Raw genomic sequence first — 17,363 nt, forward strand, 5'->3', positions numbered from 1 at the left:
ACCACTGCAGCTCTTAAAAACCTTCAACCAACATTGTGGAAAGCACAGGGATTTAGCTTTGGAGCCTTGACGTTATGCAACCCATTTATCCAGCAGAATATAGGAGCCCTGCTGGATCAGGCCAAAGGCCCATCTTGTCCTGCGTCCTGTTCTTGCATTGACCTATCTGATGCCTCTGGGAAACCTTAAAAAGCAGGACAAAATGCAACAGCACTTTCCTCACTTGTGAATCTCCAGCCACTGACAGTCACAGGCACCTTGACTCCGACAGTGGAGGTAAAACACAGTCATCATGGCTAGTAGCCGATAGCCATTGACATTAATATGCCTAATCCTTTTTAAAAGTAACCCACACCCATTACATTGGTGGCCAACGTTGCTTCCTGTAGGAGCCATTTCCAGATTAACTATGTGCTGTTACTGTCTTTTGTCTGCCTTAATCTTCAGCTTCATTTGATGCCCATAAGTTCTAGCGTTATGGGAGAGGGAGAAAAACTTGCCTCTATTCACTGCCATGCATACCTTTCTCCTCTTCTGTCATGGGCTACTGGACTTTATTTCAGTGCACAGTCCTGTATCTGAAATGCAGGAACCAAGTAGTGGAAGCGTCTGACGTGGACTGAAGTTTCCTCCATCATTCTAACCATAACGTTTAACTTCTGTTTCCCACCTCCTCAACATAGCCCAACCATCTTTAGGTATCATCAACAGAGGAAAGGCCCAGGGGGGTAAAACAGCAACAATTTCCCGTGCAGAATCTGTGCCTCAAGTGATTAAAGTAGTTTAGAGGATCTGGCCTGAGCAGAAGCTGACTGTCCAATCCAGCTAGGATTTGGCCCATTCAAGAAAAATAACAAAAGAACGAGACATTTGAAAACTGAATAACGAGCAAGATCTGTGCCATAGTGGCGGATGTTTGCCCCAAGGTTGGAAGCAGCCATTGTACCTGCATGCCCTGGGCATGCGGCAAAGGCGTAGAGGGTGCCAGGAGATGTATCAGAACTGCAGCCACGCTATGGAAGGGCTTAATTGGGCTAGAAACAGAGGTGGGTGTCGAGGGCTCAGGAGAGGCTTTAAGCAAAAAGGCAGATTAATTACATTATGGGCAAGCAGCGCTGGGAACACAGAGCTGAAATCCAAGCAAAGCCGTTAATACCCTTAATGGGGGGAAACATGTGCCAGTTAGCACACCCTCTCTCCTCCTCTCCCACTCTCCCCATCCAACACCAGAATGCATATATCCAGTGTCCTATAGCTGCAGACACACCACAGAGTTAAAGCGCACACCTGGCTCCAACAACCCTGGGCACTGGAGTTTGTTAAAGGGTGCTGGGAATTGCAGGTAAACTGTGAAGGGTACACTACGGTTCCCAGGATTCTTGGGAAGAAGCCGCATACTTTATAAAGGACTGGCACTCCGAAGCAAGATTGCTACTAGCATGTATAAAGAGGATGGTGTGCCTGAACAATAAAAACTTTTGGAGGTTTGATATCCTTGTAACAAAAATGTATTTTTTAAAAAATGCCAAGGAAGACAGCTCTCACTCCAGGAGGCATGGGATCCGCTTATGTTGCAGTTCTCTGAGCCCTAAACGCTGACTTCTTCCAGGTTAAGTGCGATCTGGATCACAAGACACGACAGGCAGAAAGGCTCCCGGCAGCAGCAGCCTGCAGGAATGGCAAAAGCCACAACACAGGACAAGGCAAGAGAAATGTAAAAGTGCCTTTTAATATAAATATATAGATACATTTGAACAGCTGACACCAGCAAAAAGGGAGGCCCAGGACTTCCATTGCTTACACATTTGTCATTCCACGTCTTGGCCAACAGATACCTGTGTGCTGGGAACAGAGGGGATCTCTGAACTGAGACTGGGCTGCACAGGCAAGGCAGCCCTGGACACCCCCTTTAGGAAAGTGCTACCTCCAAAAAGCCCATCTCCACAAGGAAAAGAATAGTGCAGAAGTATATTCAGGATATGACCTTGTGAATGGTAAGAGCATATACCACCCCTTCCCCATCCTGGTGCCCTCTGGCTGTTTTGGACCACAACTCCCATCAGGGCTGATGGCATCATCACCCCTAAACATCTGGAGAGCACCAGATTGAGGAAGGCTGCCACAGACCCCCTCTCACTGGCAAAATAGTTGGTGGAGGGTGCTCCGTTTATCATCAGGTCCAAACCAGCTCCCCTGCCAGCTGATCCTGGTGGGTGGAAAGCATGTCTGGAAGGGCACTGGGCTGGGAAATGACCTACCCATGGGGAAATGCTGTACTTTGGAGGCTTAAGATGTCAAAAACCCTGCAGAGAAGTAGACAGCAGATGAAACTTAAGTGACTGCTGCTATCCAATGCAAAGGGTAACCTGGAGGGCTTGGACTTCTAGGGCAGAGAATTATATAATTGCCAGATAAATATACTGCAGCACCCACCTGCAGCCAGTATAGATCCCTAAGGTGTCCCAGCTCACAGGCGACAGCTGTGCTCCCACTCGATCAGGTACACAGAGTGCTGCAGGACGGGGGAAGGCTAGGACAAGAGTGCTGATGTCATGTCACATCCACACACACTACCTTTGGCACTCTTTGGGACACTAGTCACTCAGCAAGGATGCTGTAAGCAGCTGGATGTACTGATGCCTTTCTTACTGGAATAAGGAAGCAGGGAGGCGGTGGCTTTGAGATATTACCCCTAGGCAGAGTTTCTTGGGTGGTACAGGATGGGGAAGGACCCAGATTCTATTAGAGGGCGAACATCTGCTTTGCATGCAGAAGGTCCCAGATTCCATCCTCAGCATCTCCAGTGAGGGCTGAGGGAGACTTCCTAGCAGAAACCCCGGAGAGCTGCTGCCAGTCAGTGTGGGCAATAATGAGCTAGATGGACCAATAGTACAAGGCAGCTTCCTATGTTCCTAGCATGAGGCTGGGGAGCAATGGAGACGGACACAAGGGGCAGTGTAGGCAGGGGGACAGGGCACTAGAGCTGCCGCAAAGTGCCGGCTGGTAAAAGTAGGGCACACGGGGACAGGAAGAGCACCATTAGCCCAACCCAGCCTCTTTGAGCAGGGCAAGACACAAGGCAGGCAAGCCCATGGCATCCTGCCTCTTCCACCCAGCGGGCCTTGTGCCCCGTCATCAGGACACGCAGAGCACCGCTGCCGACTGCCAGGCCTGATCCCAATTTCCCTGGCAGGCAGCGGTGCTGGGCCACTGGTCTGCACTGTGGTGGACAGGAGGGAGGGAGGCCTCCCACTGCTCCCTGGCTAGGCAAAGGGCACCAAAGCCAAGAGAGCCACAAGAGTCAGGCTGCCCACAAAGCTGGGCCGAGGCAGCCAGGCTTCCCCCCGCAAGGTCTCCTTGTTGGTCTCATCCATATCTGAAGCCCTCCCGCTGCCGGCCAGCTGGGCCCGTGAGCTGCAGAGGTCGTGAAGGTTGCCTTGGAACTGGATCTTCCGGGACTCCTGCCGAAGCGACTCCCAGATTTTCGCTGCCTCCTCGGGGCACCTGGACAGAACCTGGGTGGCACAGGTGTGGAAGTCATCCCAGGACCTGCAAGAAGAGGAATCTGCATGAGGAGCAAGCAAGGCACCCCAGAGAAGCAGAAGCAGCAGCAGCAGGGGAGCTTCAGCTAGGCCTGAGGTGGGGAAGCGGTGGGCCTCCGGGTGTGGCTGGGACTCCAACCCCAATCAGCACCAGCCAGAATGGTAGCCTTTGCCAACCTGGTGGACTCCAGGTGTTCTGGATGACAACTCTCATCAGCCCAGCCTGGCTGTTGGGCACCTGGTTGGCTTAACCACATAGCTGATGGCTGCAGACCTGCCCCTATGACTATAGTCACTCTGCAGCAATCTTTAAGAACCACTGAGAGTCTGTGTGGGGTAGTGATTAGACTGCCGGGCTAAGACTGAGAGGAGCCAGGTTCAAACCCCACTGAGCCATGATGTTGATTGGGTGGTCCTGCTTGCGTATCTCCGATGGGCATCTAGCTGGCTACTGTAGGAACAGGATGCTGAACTAGATGGGTCCAGCAGGGGACTTCTCATGTTCTTATCCTAAATCAGTCCCATTCTCTTAGCCCAATGTAGCTCAGAAGGTTGTTCTGAGAATAAAATGGGGTAGGCAGGGAATGTAAGGGGACTTTGTCCGGTGCTATGAACGCTTTGGAGGAAGAGCAAGGCAAAGATGTAAGAACATAAGAAGAGCCATAATGGATGAAAGCAAAGGCCCACCTGGTCCAGCAGGCAACCAGATGCCTATGAGAAGCCCACAAGCAGGGCAAGAGGGCAACAGTTGTCTCCTGCTGCTGTTTCCCAGTAACTGGTGTTCTTCCTCAGAGGTTCTATATACAGTGGTGCCCCGCAAGACGAATGCCTCGCAAGACGGAAAACCCGCTAGACGAAAGGGTTTTCCGTTTTTCAATGCGCTTCGCAGGACGAATTTCCCTATGGGCTTGCTTCGCAAGACGAAAATGTCTTGCGAGTCTTGAGATTTTTTTTCCGCTCCCCCCCTTTTTCTAAGCCGCTAAGCCTTTAATAGCCTTTTAGGAGCTAAGCCGCTAAGCCGCTAAGCCTTTAATAGCCGCTAAACCGCTAATAGCGCTAATCCGCTAATCCGCTAATAGGGTTGCTTCGCAAGACGAAAAAAATGCTAGACGAAGATACTCGCGGAACGGATTAATTTCATCTTGCGAGGCACCACTGTACCCACCGCCATAGCCTAGCTGTGATATCAAGTGGCTGCAGTGTGGCATCCAGCCTCAGAGAGCTACAATTCCCAGAGTGGCTTAACAATCCATCCCTCTTCCCAGGGAACTCTGGGAATTGTAGCTCTGAGAGGAGAACAGAGGGGCTCCTATCAGCTCTCAGCACCCTTAGCAAACTACTGTTCCCAGGATTCTTTGCAGGGTGGGGTGGGAACCATGACTCTTAAAGGCGCCATGATACAGCTTTAAATGAATTGTGTAGATGTGGCCATAGTATTATGTTCTATAAGGCAGATGTGCCGTGACCCACTATGGGCATTCTTATCTACAGATATTTGGGAGAAGGATCCTGTACTCACTTGCAGATGATGTCCAGCTCCTGCTGCTCCTGGATGCTATCATCATCCGGCTGCTGCTCCTGCTGTGCACTTTGAGCCATGCTGTCCCCAAGGCTGATGAGGCACTCAGCAAAACCTTTGTAGATGGTGTTACACTTACTGCCGGCCACACTCACCGGCTCCTCGGACAGAACTGTAGAGGGAAACAAGCAACACTCAGCTTGTATCATCTCCAACACAAAGGGGCAACCTGTGTCCCCAAGGGTCACGTACGGCTTGTACTTCGGTTCATGTGGCCTTCAGCATAGCCTGAAGCCACCTTGTTCCATCTCATCAGGCTTCCTCCCTTCCTTGCTATGCATTTCCTCCTTATTTTTTTCTGGCTTTTAAAAACATTTCCCGATATTTCTATGTACTTTTGGAACAAGTGGGAAGGGTGGCATGTTCCTTAGTACAAAATAATTAGACATTTTGTTTTGGATTCTGCCCCTCAGTTTCATTGGTTTTCCCCCCAAACTGTGAGAAAACAAATTTGCAGACTTTAGTCACGTTAAGTGTGCACATCTGTGCATTTTACATATAACACTAAAGTGAGAGAGGAGTTCTTGTAATAAGAATAAGAAAATGCTAAAGACTACCTGTTATAACAAGGATTGGTTAACTTTACAATATAGTCAGCAAATGCTCATCTTAGAAAACCTCCTAAATATGGAAAGTCTGAAAAACAGGCAAATCTAATTAAATTGATCTGGTCAAATTGATTCAAAGCCAGATGACAAATCAGCTTTAAAAACCTTCTTTAAATCACTAGACAGACCTCATAGTGCACCCATACTGGTTTAAAATATATATAGGTGCCAGTACCAGCAGTCACAGTAATTCTGACATTGCTGCCGTCGGGACCTCTTGTTAAGATGCTAGTCTGATGGCACCCACACAGACACCCTCCATTAAAGCTGACTTGGACCAGTCTTGGCTGGGAGACACTTACCTACTCAAGGCTGACAGAGAAAACACAGTAAGATGTCCGCAAAGTAGAAAAATGATTAATATTTTAAGTGAGCTGGCCTAGTTCAGTCTGATCAAAACACATCCTTAGGCTGCCTCACTCCTCTGAACACACCAGCAGGAAAAGGAACAGCCAGAAGATTTGAACAGCAAAGCTGACGAAGATGGGATTCCCCTTGGAACTGGCAGGGGAGCCCCCAAGAAGCTGATTAGCAAACTCTGAAACTGCTCTCATCTCTGATTACCTCTGGCCTAGGCAGATGTAATGGGAACAGGCTGAATCAGGTCCAGAATGACAAAGGCCTCCAGTCCCCATCTGCACTATACATTTTTAAGCAGTATCGTACCACTTTGAACAGTTGTGGCTTCCCCAAAGGAATCCTGGGAACTGTAGTTTGTTAAGGGTGCTGAGGGTGGTTAGGAGATATATATTCCCCTCACAGAGCTATAATTCCTAGAGTTCCTTGGGAAGAGGGACCGATTGTTAAACCACCCTGAGAATTATTCAGAACTTTATTTTTTTGTTTGTGTGCAAGTACTAGGAGTGTGCTATCTGCCTATAGAAGGGCAGTAGGTTAAAGGACAGAGGGCAGTTGTTTGGGGCAAAGTGCAGAAAATCAATAGAAGGTTCAGCACCCCAAGGATCCTGGGAACTGTAGTTTGTTAAGGGTGCTGAGGGTGGTTAGGAGATATATATTCCCCTCACAGAGCTATAATTCCTAGAGTTCCTTGGGAAGAGGGACCGATTGTTAAACCACCCTGAGAATTATTCAGAACTTTATTTTTTTGTTTGTGTGCAAGTACTAGGAGTGTGCTATCTGCCTATAGAAGGGCAGTAGGTTAAAGGACAGAGGGCAGTTGTTTGGGGCAAAGTGCAGAAAATCAATAGAAGGTTCAGCACCCCAAGGATCTCCACTTTCATTTTAACAAAATAAGTTTCTAGTCCTTAAGTTGTGTAGTTATGCTCAGGAGTGTGGGGGCCATGCCTCACGAAGCCTGAAAAGCCAGAAAGAGAAGCAAGCCAACCTGTACAGTGGTACCTCAGGTTACATACGCTTCAGGTTACATATGCTTCAGGTTACAGACTCCGCTAACCCAGAAATAGTACCTCGGGTTAAGAACTTTGCTTCAGGATGAGAACAGAAATCGTGCTCTGGCGGCGCGGCGGCAGCAGGAGGCCCCATTAGCTAAAGTGGTGCTTCAGGTTAAGAACAGTTTCAGGTTAAGAACGGACCTCCAAAACGAATTAAGTACTTAACCCGAGGTACCACTGTATTTGCAATAACAAAGAACTGGGATCTAGTGCCCTGCATACATTCTTGCCCTCCTGCCATTACCGCTATGTCACCAGTAGTGCAACAACTACAGGCACATCTCAGCCAAACAGCAGCCAGGCATCTTCCCATGCTGCCCAATGGGACCAAGCACAGGGATGTAGGTGAAGAGCATATTTCGGACAAAAAGCAATTCACATGCTACGTTATATCACTTGTACAGAGTGATAGAAACCTCAAGGGCTAGTAACCCATGTCTTCGTTTTAAATGCAAGATGCTCATGTCATGATTCTTAAAAGATGCTGCTGTAAGAATTCAAAGAAGATAAGAAGATAAAAAGAGCCTGCTGGATCAGAACAACAGCTCATCTCCCAGTGGCCAACCAGATGCCTATGAAAAGCCCAAAAGCATAACCTGAGTGCACTAGCGCTCTCCCCACTAAGGGGGACACTGCCACGATGGCTATCGCTGCATGCAGATGATAGGGTATTTGCCACGCACGTTTACTGTTGAGTAACCTTGCAAGAAGCTGTGCAACAACCTTTGCTGGTCACCCAGGGCAACCCGCCAATTCAGGATGGGAAGTCTGTCACACCCGCAGGTGGCAAGCCATATGTCAGCTTGAGCCCATAGTCCCACCATGAGATTAGCATTAATCAAATGAAAGTCACATTGCAACTCAAGGACTCTAATTATTTATTTAAAGATGTTTTAACCTCTACGTCCATGAGGTTGGCACAGAGCTACCAGTGTCACTCCAGATTTTTAGGGTCCCTTGGGCAAGATACTCTCTGTGAGCCCATCACTTTGCTGCTGTCAATTCTGTCATTTGCCTGCCCATACTCTTGCCCAGAAAGAGAGGGCAAAGCAAGGAGGAGGAGAGAAGGTGGAACAGAGGAGTCCGAACCCAAATGGTTGCAGAGGAAGTCACTGGTGGAGCGCGGAAGATGACAAATAGCAAACTTTTAAAGTTTCTGTTCCATGGTTTCACCCAGATTCGGAGGCGCTGATACATCTCCTTGCCAACTGTGCAAGGGACCAGGTACATGCGCACTGATATAGCTCCCTGACAAGGGCTCAAGGGAGCCTAGGTATACCTCTGCCCATCCCTACTCTAGGGATTAGTCAAATGTGGGATAAGCAGCCTCATATAACTAACATTTTTAAGTCTAATTAATGCATGAAGGGGTTAAGACCACAGAGTAAGCTGTCCTGCCAGGCTTAACTCATCTTGGGAGGGACAATCAAGACTTTGTTCCTCTTCAGTCTACTGGATGAACTCAGCATGTGAAGAGGCCAAGATGGTTGTTCCAGATTAGCTGCATGGCTCTCACAAGCCATTCTTGGGTTCCTATAGCAATAATTTATGAACTTCCACCATCTTGGAACTAAACTAAGTCTTACTGCCTGTGCAACTTTTCTGACTGATGTATGGAAAAAGCACATGAACCTGACCTTTGAAGAGTGTAAGTAAACCAATTTTAAACTTAACAAATGTGTGGTCTTTTCCTATGCTGGGTGAAGAGGGAAATTTTGGAACTCAGAAAGGCATATTTAAAAGGTCTAACAACCTATACTTCCATGTTTTACTTTGCTGCATATTTTGTGATTTTAAATCTCTGCTGGGGTTCTTTCATCAAAAAGTACTTGCCCCAAACTCGGATCTTGGCATCCAGGAATTCTTCTTTATACTGCCCCTTGAGCCTTCATAATACGGCTGATGATCATGATGATTATAAATGGTAACACCTAGTTTTAGCCTGTTTTGTGGCTGTGTTGATAGGAAGTGCAGAGATCTAAATTCTAATCCTGCTTTCTCTCCCCCTCCCCCTCCCCCTCCCAACCTTTGCATGAAGCTTGTAACTTAAAAAAAAAGGTGGGGGGAGAGGGAGTTCAGAGCATATGCTGTGAATGCAGAAGGTCTCAAGTTCAATCTAAGCATCTTTAGCTCAAAGCCTTTTAGGTAACAGAACTACCTTCTGCTTCTAAAGCATGTGGTTTGCCACTGAGTTATGACTCATTGGCTAGAAGGCTCAGTGGCCTCACGGTAGAAGGCAGTGCCATAAGCTACTTTTACTGTTCTTCTCTGTGAAGAACTGAAAGCCTAAATATTCCAGTGCCCATAATATTCAAAGCAATAAAATAATTATTTGGAACCCACAGATGTGCAGTGACCTGAAGCAAGTAGAGGCTGCTGCTTTAGGTGGCAGGTTTTGGATACCACTTGGTGGGGGGGGGGTGAGGAGAAATCTGATTTGTGGCAGAGTCTGCTGTGACATTCTCTCAATTGAGCCACATACAGACAAACAGGAGCTGAGTAAGGGCACAGTTGTGGATGAATGAACAGGTCCCATTTAAACCAATGATGGTTGTACAGGGGAGCATCTAAGAAGGTTGTGGCCCATGTTAATTAAAGAAAGAGAGTGGGGCTTGTCATGGGATTATTCATGTTGGGTATCAAAATATCTGATGCTGGCCCTTTTGGGATCTCTTGTGAAACTCAAGTAACATGCCAACACTTATCTGTATCAAGTTGCTACTGAAACTATGTGGACTGAGTTTTCTGCTTTCCAAGCAACGAAAAGGACGACTGACTTTGGGACTTAGGCTAAAATCCTACACCCATATACTTGGGTATAAGCCCCATAGGATTAACTTTTGAGTATAGGCCTGCACTGTTATTTACTTAGCAATCCACTGTCAATATCTCATTGAAATGAATGAAGCTAGGCTGTGTCCATTAGCTATAATTAACAGCCTATTGAAACCTATTTCTAGCACCAGGATTCTGTAATGGAAAATTTCAAGCAAAGTCTAGAATCAACCAAAAGGATGGTAAACAGGATAAAACATAAAAATAAAAAGCAACAGAAGCATATTTAAACACATAACACAGATGGGCATAAATGCATAATGGATTTCCAGTTACAGAATTTGGGATTCTGGTTGAAATTTAGTACAGGATTATTATGCTTGATCCTGCAAGCATCTGGGGGTGGGAAGGAGACTCATTTGACACAATTTAAACCTTTTGCACCAAATCTGGAAGCCAAATTTCAGTGACTGAAATTCAGTAATAAAACTAGCTAATTCATGCTTCTCACTCTAAATCAGGAAGAGGTTCAAAATGAGAAATAATATGTTCTGTGCCATGTACTTTGATATTTTTTGTAGTTTTTAAGTTTTTTTCATTATTATTATTATTAAGGAATTTTATTTTGTAATTTTGGTTGTCTGTATTTATATGTATTTGTTTAAAGCAAAATAAAAGTATTTTAAAATATATATATGTAAGGAGCTGGACTTGGTGCTACAAGTATAGGTCGCAAATGTAAACACACTGCTCCAACCCCTAGTGGGGAGGAGGGGGTTGGAGATTAAAGAAAATGAACTCCCTCCTAACCATTAGCATCTAAAGAAAAGTTTGCTGTGGGGTGGGAGATGCCATCCATAGAACACTCTGTGGGCATACAAATACACAACAGGAATTTAGAACTATTCCAAATCCAGCCAAAGAAGGCACTTTACATGAAGGAATACTCCATGTTTCCATACCCAAATGTTCTGGTACTTAATGGCTGAATTCTGCCATTTAACTTCCCAGAACATTGTGTTTTATCCAATAATTTCCCCAAATGTGCATTTCAATTAGGATAAGCGGCTGCAGCTTCCTGAAGCCACAAAAATTTCTACCAAACACTTTCTGAAGAAATCTTTTTGAAACAAATTGCATCTTTCATATGCTTCACATCAATGAGAACTTCTACTTCAGCAATCATTCATCCATAATAAATGTCCTGAATTTTTCTAGAGAGGACCTGGCTCTTCTCAACTGACACCAGGGATGGGAAATCCATGGCCTTCCAGAGATTATTGAGACTGCACCTCCTGCAAGACCCAGCGAGCTAGCATGATGATGGTAGTGGTGCAATATATAGAGGGCCACAGGTTGCCCACCCCTGTCTCAGAATCACAGGGTCAGAAGGCCTGTACAGTCAACACTGATGAATAAATATTCCATCTCTCTCTCTCTCTCTCTCTCTCTCTCTCTCTCTCTCTCTCTCTCTCAAACACACACACACCACAAACAATGTCAGCTTGTAGAATGGGGAGTCTGTGGCCCTCCAGGCACTGTTGGATTCCAATTCCCATTAACCCCAGTGGGCAGAGTCCAACAACATCTGGAGAGCCACAGGCTCCCCATCCCCTGTTTCAAAACTTCTTGGTATAGTGCAGTGCATGAGTATCTTCTTCTATATGGGCTTACCGTCTATGGACCATGCACTGACTTCTAGGGTGTCTGTCTGCACAGCAAATCCCAAAGATGATGGTTCCTTAGCATTGTACCACATTAATTGTATATGGAAAGGAAGGATGAGCTTGAAGTGTGTGTTACCTTTGTGGTCTGAAGCATACAGATAGCAGAGAAAGAGATGGGACCCCTCTGTGGGCAACAGGAAAAAGAGAAAGCTGTACAAATTCCCCCCTTAAAATATAGGTCCCTCTCCAATCAAGAGACAGGCATAGAAAGGGGGGCAGAAAAATCATAAATAGCCAAAGGTGGATGAAGACAATTGTTGCTGAGATTGCATTCATGTCTGCTTCTTTCTTTGTTGCCACCAATTTATTAATACCAGTTCCTGAGCAACACTTGGAAGAAAAGTCCCTTATTAGATATCTCAGAGGCTGCTGACTCTATAAAGGGCTGAGAGAGCTCCTTCATGGCTTGTCCAGATCTTATTAGGTGGAATAATGAAAGAAAAGACGACCCAGTGGCCCCATAATTGAATAGATAGATACTTCATGCTCACGAGCATAATATTAAAATGTCTTTTTTAAAAAGGGAGGATGGAACTGCAGAATACTCCTTCTCTAACACGCACACACAATTATGGCATAGCTACAGCACAGACTTGACACTGATTTAATTGTCATTTCCTCTCCTGATTTTTAACTTCTGGGAGGAGAGAGGCTAGGTATCTCAACCTGGGAATTTTCTGTGCTCTCACCAAAACTACAGTTCCCAGGATTTTTCGGAGGGAACCTTGACATTTAAAACTGGTGTACAACACACCAGTGTACACCACAGTGTACATTTAAATCTGGTGTACACACACACACTTACAGAGAGAGATTTGAGGTGTAGATAGAGGTGGACAGATCTGTCAATTTTTTGTTTCTCTTATTTTCTCCTTTCTTCCTAATCTTAAATTCAACTCTCCGTACTTCGGCATCAGTTTGTGAATTTTGTTTAAGCCCTCATGAAAAGTCACCAGTATTTTAGTGCACATTATCCTGATTTGTTTATACAATTTCCCCTAGAAACACATTTTTGCAAGCAATTTTCCCATTTGTATTTGTTTTTCACTTGTTTATACATTTTATGCACATTTTACTCTAGAATATAGAGTTCTGTGGACACTACTTGGCCAGAGGGCTGCATCACAAAAATTGGAGAAGTGCAATTTTAGAAGGATGGCTATGTTGCAGTTTGCGTATTATTTCAGAAAGTGTGAATTAAGTAGATTCACGTAAAATGCCAAGCAAATTTCTCCCCCTTCCAATGTGTACTACTACTACTACTACTTTATTATTTGTACCCTGCCCATCTGACTGGGTTGCCCCAGCCACTCTGGGTGGCTTACACATAATAAAACATTAAGCCTTAAAAAGCTTCCCTATACAGGGCTGCCTTCAGATGTTTCCTAAATGTTATATAATTACTCATCTCCTTAACATCTGATGGGAGGGCATTCCACAGGGTGGGCGCCACTACCAAGAAGGCCCTCTTCCTGGTTCCCTGTAACCTCACTTCTCACAGTGTGGAAACTGCCAGAAGGCACTCGGTGTCCGGGTAGAACGATGGGGGTGGAGACGCTCCTTCGGATATACTGGGCCGAGGCTGTTTAGGGCTTTAAAGGTCAGCACCACCAACACTGAATTGTGCTTGGAAACGTACTGGGAGCCAATGTAGGTCTTTCAGAACCTGTGTTATGTGTTATATGCCCACATATTAACCAACTGGAACAAGGTGAGTCAACAAGTCACAGATTGGTAAAGCTTCCTAATTACTTCATTGCCTGTTGGTCACTGGGAACATTACCCTGATGTTGGAGAGCGGTCAGAACAAGAGTGTACTCAGCCTCAAATGTCAGCTGCACTGCAAATCCTCATTCATTCTTGTCCTTTCCAAACTGATACTGCCACACCCCAGGCTGGGCAAAAACCAGAGAGTGCCACTATGGCAGGGCCATAAAACAGATTGACAGCACAACCCTAGGCATATACACTCAGAAGCAAGTACTGTTGAACTCAGGTAAATGTCTACAGGATCACAGCCTAAGAGGATAACCAAAACAAGGTGTGAAATATTCCATGAATAGTTATACCAACTTTTGCCAACTATTTCTGATTATCACAAATAACCAACTACAACAGATGTTCTGGAGATGATCTTGCAATTTATGCTTGAATGTGAGGGATCACAGCTCAGGGGCATATCACATGCTTTGCATGCTGAAGGCCTGACATTCAATCCCTTAGCAGATCTCCAGGTAAAAGGGTCAGGTAGAACAGACAACCAGCCTGGGATCCTGAAGATCAGCTAGCAGAATACACAACAAAGCAGCTAGATTAACAGACTTGAAGCCAGGAGATCTGGGTTCAAACCTTTGCTCAGTCATGAAGTCTCCTGGGTGATGTTGAACTAGCCACACTCTCAGTTTAGCCCACTTCCCAGGGTTGTTGTGATGATAAAATGGGAAGAAAGGGTGGAACAAAAATAGTACATCATAATATGGCAACTTCCTGTATTCCTAGTAAGACCATCAGTCCATCTAACTCAGAATTTTGTGCACCAGGGATTCCCAATCTCTTCCCCACATGGACTACCTGAAAATTGCAGAGGACCTTGGCAGACCACTTAAGGGTTTTTCTGACAACTGTAGCAACTATCATGTGCTGTGCTGAAGTCTGAATACAACTGGTAGTCCATGGACCAGCTTGGGAACCCCTGAACTACACTCAGGGTTTCACTCTGAGGTCTCTCTCAGCCCCACCTGGGGATGCCAAGGAGTCAGCCTGAGACCTTCTAGATGCAAAGCAGATGCTCTAACCACTGAGCTACAGCCTTTCCCCTAATGATAAATAATTCATGCTAGGCTAGAGGAACAAACAAAGGATTGTAATTAACTAACTTTTGCTCAGGGTAGATGCACTGAAACAAACAGTCCTACATCAGTAATGTTCATTAATTTTAACAGGTCTAGACGGGTGGAATGCAACATACTTTGCAATACAATCAGAAGCAACAATTGCTGGAATTGTTGCCTCCCCCCCCCCCCATCCACAGATACATCACTGCAACTGAGGGCACATTGGGGTCACTGACCGTCTTTTCAGTGTCAGGAAATAACTCTATGCCAGTTATGCCAAGCTCAACTGAAACGCCACGATTCAAGCCACAATGAAAACTCCATCCGTCTGAAAAGACGTTGCCAAGCTGAGCTAAAGACAGCTCCAACTCCACCGGTAAACCCCCAGGGGATCCATTCTGGGCAATTGCATGGCAATGTGGTGCCCTCTTGCTCCAGATTCCAGATTAACAAGGACACCCTGCTTCTCTCACACACACACACTCATTAAAAGAGCTGCCACAACAAACCTGTTAGTCTTTTAAGGGGCCATCAGACTTTCTGTTATGCTTGCTGTAGCAGACTGGCACAGCTACCACCCCCACCCCAGAACAAATTTAAAATACCAGTCCACCCATAGGAAGGCATTTGAAAAGGGGGGGGGGGAGGAAAAAGGAAATAAATTCAACCACTTTTTCTCCACCTTGATCATGCCAAAAAAAGTGGGGGGGGGGAGTGCTTTCAACATGTGAAGCAATCTGTTAGAAATATTGGATTGTACCCAAGCAAGTTATACTCCTAGTAGACACATTGAGATTGATGGACCTAAGTCATGTCAGTTTATTCCAGTAAGTCTACTCTGCGTAGGGGTAACACTGGATACAACCCACAATGTAGGATTCCACATCCTTTGTTTGCAAACGTGATGGAGGACGCAGCTGTGCCAAACTTCTCCAACCTGCTGCTCCCCCAGATGTTCATTGGACTCCAACTCCCACCTGCCCCTACATGCCGCATGGTCAGAGATGATGGGAGTTGTAGTCCAACAACATCTGAAAGGCACTGGGTTGGAGAAGGCTGATCCATACCACCAGAAAACGGAACGGTTGTTGGAGACCGTGGTGCTGAAGAAAAGGCACCCGGGAGAGGGCTTCCTTCCATACCAGCGCGCAGGGTTTCTAAGGAGCCGAAGGGTTTCTAAGGTGTCCCCTGCTGGCCTGGCAACGCACCCGGGGTTTGAGGGGAGGATCGGAACGCTGGTCTCCGGTGTTCACACACTTAGGAGAAGGCGCGCACGGCGCCTCCATTCACAACATGCAGACCGTAGACAGGAAGCAGGGAGATCCTCCCTCCCGCCGCGGAGCCCTGGGCGAGGGGAGGGAGAGAGCCAGTCTAAAGCGCTCCGGGCTTTGCAGGGCAGGACTTGGAGGCCGATGTTCTGGGTCCTATTTAGCAGGATGAGCTGAGGGTCCCTTACATCCTTAAGGGACCCTTAAGCCCCTTAAATGGGGCTTACATCCTTAAGTAATGCACTTTTGCCATTAGATCACAAAAATAGACGCACCGGCGCGCGGCTGCAGAACCAAGCAGCAGCATCTTCACGAACACTTGCCACAGAATTGTAGAGTTGGAAGGCACTCCAAGGGTCATCCAGTCCAACCCCCTGCAATGCACCAATCTCAACAAAACCATACAAGACAGAGGGCCATCCAATCTCTGCTTAGAAACCCCCGAGGAAGGAGAGTCTGCCGCCTCTCATGGGAGTCTGCTCCACTGTCAAACAGCTCATACTGTCAGGAAGTTCTTCCTGATGTTCAGTCGGGATTCCCTTTCTTGTAACTTGAATCCATTGCTTTGGGTCCTAGCCTCCGGAGCAGCAGAAAACAAGCTTGCTCCATCCTCCTTGTGGCAGCCCTTTAAGTATTTGAAAATGGCTATCTTATCTCCTTTCAATCTCCTCTTCTCCAGGCTAAACATACCCAACTCCCTCAACCGTTCCTCATAAGGCTTGATTTCCAGGCCCATTATCATCTTGGTCACCCTCCCTTGCACATGCTCCAGCTTGTCAATCTTCTTAAATTGTGGTGCCCAGAACTGAACACAGTATTCCAGGTGTGGACTGACCAAGGCAGAATAGAGAGGCACTATTACTTCCCTTGTTCGGGACACTATACTTCTGTTGATACAGCCTAGAATAGCATTAGCCTTTTCTGCTGCCGCACCACACTGGGGACTCATGCTCAGCTTGTGGTCTACTAAGACCCCTAGTTCCTTTCCGCATGTCCTACTGGCAATACAGGTGTCCGCCGCCTTATAACTGTGCAACTGGTTCTTCTTGCCTAAGTGAAGAACCTGACATTTGTCCCTATGGAAAATCATTTTGCTAGTTTTGGCCCCGTTCTTTCATCGCGAGCATCACACACACGTGCAGCCCAAGCCGATCCGCGCCCACTGGGACACAAGCCCCACTCCCGAGCTACCAAGCAGGCGCAGCGAGGCTCGCGGTCTTCCTTTGCTCGAAAGACTTTGCACGCCTCTCTCCTGTCCCCTTTGCACGCTCCTCCAAGCGCCGGGCTGCCCTCTCCCCCAACCCCTTACACTGCTGGCAGCTTGCACACTCCAGTCCCTCGCCTTGCCTCTTGCACTCCCATTGCAAACTCGCCGCCCTGCTTAGACACGAGCGCACATCTCGGGTACTCACCCAGGTGCAGCGGGAGCAACAGCGCCAAGGACCCCAGCAGCGCCCCGCAGCCCATGGTGGTGCCTGCGCCCAGTTCCAGCGGCATCAGATCAGTGCGGAGCCAGGCTGGAGAGCAAGAAGCCGAGCGGCGCCAGGCGCCTCCCCTCCCGGCCCCGCCCCCGCGCCCCGCCCCTCGGATCCGGCCCGCGGAGCTTCGCCTCGCGGCC

At 47.0% G+C, this 17,363-nt stretch overlaps 1 protein-coding gene across 1 annotated transcript; it reads right to left on the reverse strand.

The window, feature by feature from the left end:
• Window positions 1-1,709: 1,709 nt before the first annotated feature.
• On the reverse strand, window positions 1,710-17,239 carry NRN1L (neuritin 1 like). The gene is made up of 3 exons (XM_081203790.1): window positions 17,158-17,239; window positions 5,062-5,233; window positions 1,710-3,549 (listed from the first exon to the last, which is right to left on the reverse strand). The coding sequence occupies exons 1-3, from the start codon at window positions 17,210-17,212 to the stop codon at window positions 3,264-3,266; spliced, it is 513 nt and encodes a 170-aa protein (XP_081059916.1). The 5' UTR covers window positions 17,213-17,239; the 3' UTR covers window positions 1,710-3,263.
• Between the last annotated feature and the right edge of the window lie 124 nt (window positions 17,240-17,363).

This window comes from Podarcis bocagei (assembly GCF_964188305.1).
Source record: "Podarcis bocagei genome assembly, chromosome: 7".
Taxonomy (NCBI): Eukaryota; Metazoa; Chordata; class Lepidosauria; order Squamata; family Lacertidae; genus Podarcis; species Podarcis bocagei.

What these genes read in the sequence shown, in the direction of transcription:
- NRN1L (XM_081203790.1), bottom strand. Translation starts at nt 17,212, where the DNA reads ATGGGCTGCGGGGCGCTGCTGGGGTCCTTGGCGCTGTTGCTCCCGCTG. An exon ending in GTTGCTCCCGCTGCACCTGG is followed by an intron (nt 5,234 to 17,157) that starts GTGAGTACCCGA and finishes TTCCCTCTACAG; the next exon opens with TTCTGTCCGAGGAGCCGGTG. An exon ending in GAGCTGGACATCATCTGCAA is followed by an intron (nt 3,550 to 5,061) that starts GTGAGTACAGGA and finishes CTCTTCTTGCAG; the next exon opens with GTCCTGGGATGACTTCCACA.